At 43.2% G+C, this 5,080-nt stretch overlaps 1 protein-coding gene across 1 annotated transcript; it reads right to left on the reverse strand.

Annotated features, from left to right (window-relative positions):
• Positions 1-2,295: 2,295 nt before the first annotated feature.
• On the reverse strand, positions 2,296-4,803 carry lrrc57 (leucine rich repeat containing 57; the record flags this gene model as incomplete). The annotated part of the gene is made up of 4 exons (XM_034865916.1): positions 2,296-2,446; positions 2,745-2,808; positions 3,142-3,327; positions 4,501-4,803. Coding segments are annotated over 3 exons (531 nt in total), but the record flags the coding sequence as incomplete, so codon positions are not given.
• Positions 4,804-5,080: the final 277 nt, after the last annotated feature.

Consider the following 5,080-nt stretch of genomic DNA (forward strand, 5'->3'; position numbering starts at 1 on the left):
ACGTTATAATCAGTCTTCTTCTTCTTCTCTACGTTATAATCAGTCTTATTCTTCTTCTCCTCCTCCATCCACTCTCCTGTTCATATTTATTTATTTCCTCTGAGATGATTTTTAAAGTCTGAAACTAAACTAAACAATAATTAACTTCTGTCTCCAGTTAGAGGGGAACCGGAGCCAGCGTGTACTCACGTGTACTCACGTGTACCAACGTGTACTCACGTGTACCAACGTGTACTCACGTGTACCAACGTGTACTCACGTGTATTAACGTGTACTCACGTGTACTCATGTGTACTCACGTGTATTAACGTGTATAAACGTGTACTCACGTGTATTAACGTGTACTCACGTGTATTAACGTGTACTCACGTGTATTAACGTGTACTCACGTGTATTAACGTGTACTCATGTGTACTCGTGTATTAACGTGTACTCATGTGTATTAACGTGTACTCATGTGTATTAACGTGTACTCACGTGTACCAACGTGTACCAACGTGTACTAACGTGTACTAACGTGTATATCTGTGGTTATTAGAGTTCTGATGGTTTTAAGTGGAAACGACCTTAAAACGTCCTTTTGTTGTTTTATTTCTGTTGATTATGAATGAATGAATGAATGATTATGAATGAATGAATGAATGATTATGAATGAATGATTATGAATGAATGATTATAACTGAATGATTATGAATGAATGAATGATTATGACTGAATGAATGATTATGAATGAATGATTATGACTGAATGAATGATTATGACTGAATGAATGATTATGAATGAATGATTATGAATGAATGATTATGAATGATTATGAATGAATGATTATGAATGAATGATTATGAATGAATGATTATGAATGAATGAATGATTATGAATGAATGATTATGAATGAATGAATGATTATGAATGAATGAATGATTATGAATGAATGATTATGATGAATGATTATGAATGAATGAATGATTATGAATGAATGAATAAATGATTATGAATGAATGAATGAATGATTATGAATGAATGATTATGATGAATGATTATGAATGAATGATTATGAATGAATGAATAAATGATTATGAATGAATGAATGAATGATTATGAATGAATGATTCCACGAGGGTGAAATCCCTGATCATCTTTCTGATTATTTACACGGAGTCCGGGGAGCAAACACCGTTTATAACGATTTTTGTCTTTTTTCTACATTTATCAAACACACAAAACTTCTTTTATAAATTATTTCTCTCTCCAAATGTTATAAAACTCCCAAAAAAACAACAACAAATCCAGCTAGCTGATTATTAACATACCGCGTGTGGAGCGTTGAGGTCTTCAGTTCGAAGAAACCCACGTTTGTGACGTAGGAGTGTTTTGTGGAGGGGAGTTGTTTCCTCCGGCTGCCTCCGCCGGTTAGTTGGTGTTATTCTTTGTTCCTTCTGAACTCTTTGATCCTCGTGTTGTCCTCCCGGCTCACAAAGGGACAAAATTGCCATTTTTGTCCCTTTTTCAGACTTCCTGTAGTTTCCACAACCTTACTAGTTTTATACTTTATGAATTCATGGTCAATAACCCTCATTTCTAGAGAATTATTCCTAATATTAGAATAAAAAAAAAGCAGAAATTATGAATTATTTTGACTAATATTTAAGATCAGAGGAATGAAAGAGCGCTGGAAGGAATCCATTTTATGATAAATTGGTTTAAAAAGAAACTCAGATTTAAGATAGAGACATTTATTAAAGAGCTCACCAGGAGGGTTAAAGGTCACCAGGAGGGTTAAAGGTCAGCAGGAGGGTTAAAGGTCAGCAGGGGGGTTAAAGGTCAGCAGGAGGGTTAAAGGTCACCAGGAGGGTTAAAGGTCAGCAGGAGGGTTAAAGGTCACCAGGAGGGTTAAAGGTCACCAGGAGGGTTAAAGGTCAGCAAAGTTTCACAATAAGAGAAACGAACGCCGTCGGGTGCCGGCGGGCCAACCACGCTGCAGAACGGGCGTACTGTCCCTTTAAGACGGGAACAGGAAGTCCCGACATGCTGCAGGAAGTCGTGAGTTAAATGTTGTTAAACGAGGTCACCAGGTCACCAGGAGGGTTAAAGGTCACCAGGAGGGTTAAAGGTCGTGAAACTAACTTTCTTTCATTAATCGTTCATTATTTCCTGAATTTAACGACCGGACGTTAGAATCTGATCCTCTTCATCTTCACCATAAATATTAATAACTTAGATCTGCGTTAGTTTTACTGTCCGTGTGTGTGTGTGTGTGTGTGTGTGTGTGTATCCGTGTGTGTGTGTGTGTGTGTGTGTGTGTGTGTGTGCCCGTCCATCTGTCTGTCCCTTTCTCTCTCTCAGTGTCTCTGTCCAGAAGCAGGGAGGGACGAGGGGGGGGGGGGTCTTGCGGCTGTGTGAACTCTGATTTTAGCTGTAGAAGAAGAAGCAGCAGCGGCATCGGTGTCTTCGAGGACCACCGAGGACCACCGGGACCATCAGGGACCACCGAGGACCACAGAGGACCACCGAGGACCATCAGGGACCACCGAGGACCACAGAGGACCATCGGGGACCACCGAGGACCATCAGGGACCACCGAGGACCATCAGGGACCACCAGGGACCACTGGGGACCATCAATGACCACCGAGGACCATCAGGACCACCGGGGACCATCAGGGACCACCGAGGACCATCAGGGACCACCGAGGACCACCGAGGACCACCGAGGACCACCAGAGACCACCGAGGACCACCGAGGACCACCGAGGACCACCGGGCGTCTTCAGGCGAACTTCTTCTTGGTGGCGGTGAAGCGCTCCATGTACTGAGGACGAAGGACAGCGTCAGAGACCGTGAGCGTCAACTCAACTTTATTGACAGAGTCAGATCACAACGAGTTCTCTACAGCGTTCAGACACATTAACCAATATCGCACCACGAGGTTTTGGAACATTCCCATAAATATTTCTGAAAATGGAGCCGAAATTACGCAGTTCTGATTTATTGTATCAGCATTTGTAAAAAAATAATCTTTTATAATGAAAAAGAAATGATTCTTATAAATAAATATTTAAAAATTTAAATAAAAACGGGCGTCAACAACGTTCTGAGTGAAGAAACCAGATTATAAGACGAGTTTAGTTATTTAAGTTCTGACCTTGTCGTAGCCCTCCAGGTCTCGGAGGTTCTTCACCTCGAACAGGTTCCCCTCCACGGAGAACAGGGACACCTGAGAGTCGCTGAGGACGGACGTCGGGACGGAGGACAGCTCCAGACAGTTCTCCTCCAGACGGAGGACCTTCAGACGGGGACAGCGGGACACCTCCGAAGACAGCACCGAGATCTGCACCGACAGGAGGGAACCGGTGAGGGAGGACACGAGACACAGGACACAAGACACAGGGCACGAGACACAGGACACGGGACACCAGAAACAAGACACAGGAGACAAAACACAGGACACAAGAGACACAAGAGACAAGACACAAGACACAGGAGACAAAACACAGGACACAAGAGACACAAGAGACAAGAGAGACAAGACACAGGAGACAAGACACAGGGCACAGGAGACAAGACACAGGAAACAAGACACAGGAGACAAGACACAGGAAACAAGACACAGGAGACAAGACACAGGACACAAGACACAGGACACAGGAGACAAGACACAGGATACAAGACACAGGAGACAAAACACAGGACACGAGACACAAGACACAAGAGACAAGACAAGAGACAAGACACAGGACACAGGAGACAAGACACAGGAGACAAGACATAGGAGACAAGACATAGGAAACAAGACACAAGACATAGGAAACAAGACACAGGAGACAAGAGACAGGACACGAGACGCACCGAGACACGGGACAAAGGACACGAGACGGAGAAGTTGGCAAGGAACCGAAAGCAATGAAAAGAAAGGCTAAAAGCGTCAAAAACAGACAAAACGTGCTAAAAAACCTTAAAGGACGAAAAGCAACGAAACTAAGAGACAAATAGCATCAAAAACAGAAGAAGAGACAAAAAAGGCCTAAAAACGTTGGAAAAGAACCTAAGGCAACAAAAAGGAAGGCAAAAAGCGTCAAAAACAAAGAAAAAGACAAAAGAAGTGCTGAAAAAACGTAATAAAACTGTAATGAAAGTTTTTAACATTTCAACATTTAGGACGTGATGTAAAACCAGATGAGTGAGTCAAAGACGTCTTCCTACATCTCGACTACCAGGGTGCTCATTATGTTTAATCTAGACGACATCTGGTCTCATATCATATATATATATATAATAAATACATTTTTATTAATTGTAATTATAAATAAATATAATAAAATATTAATATCCTGCTCAAGACAAAACATCAAAAACTGAAAAACTAATTGAAAAAGGTGCAAAAGCAACGAGAAAAAAGGCAAAAACCATCAAAAACATAGAAAACATGTAATATTATATTGATATATTGTGATTTATTGAAATATTATTGTAGCTCTAAAACTCTTCCTGAGACCCGGGGTACCTGGTTCTGGTTTAGGTTGAGCTCGATGGTCTGCAGCTCCGACACGGTGGGGGGGACGCTCCTGATCTGGTTGCGGGACAGGTCCAGCAGGTCCAGGTGCCTCAGGGTCCCCAGGCCGGGGGGGAACTCCAGGATCTGGTTCCCCGACAGGTTGAGGGTTCGGAGCGCTCTGAGCTGGCCCAGCGTGGGGGGCAGCTGCTGGATCCGGTTCCCACTCAGACTCAGAGTCTCCAGCTTCTTCAGCTTCCCGATCTCAGCAGGGAGACCGGCTGGGACACAACAACAACAACAACAACAGGTCAGCTGGGACACAACAACAGGTCAGCTGGGACACAACAACAACAACAACAACAGCAACAACAGGTCAGCTAGGACACAACAACAACAACAACACCACCACCACCAGGGGCCTGTTGCACGAAAGTAGAATAAAGATATCCAGGATAAGTGAAAAAGCGCAGCTTCACTTAGTGAGATCTGCTCATCACGGATTAGTCGGTTCCACGTTACCGAGCCAGGATGAACAGGTGGAGCTATGTCCAGCCAGGTGTAGATAACCAGGATGAACAGGTGGAGCTAT

This window comes from Etheostoma cragini, unplaced genomic scaffold (assembly GCF_013103735.1).
Source record: "Etheostoma cragini isolate CJK2018 unplaced genomic scaffold, CSU_Ecrag_1.0 ScbMSFa_3181, whole genome shotgun sequence".
Classification (NCBI taxonomy): Eukaryota; Metazoa; Chordata; class Actinopteri; order Perciformes; family Percidae; genus Etheostoma; species Etheostoma cragini.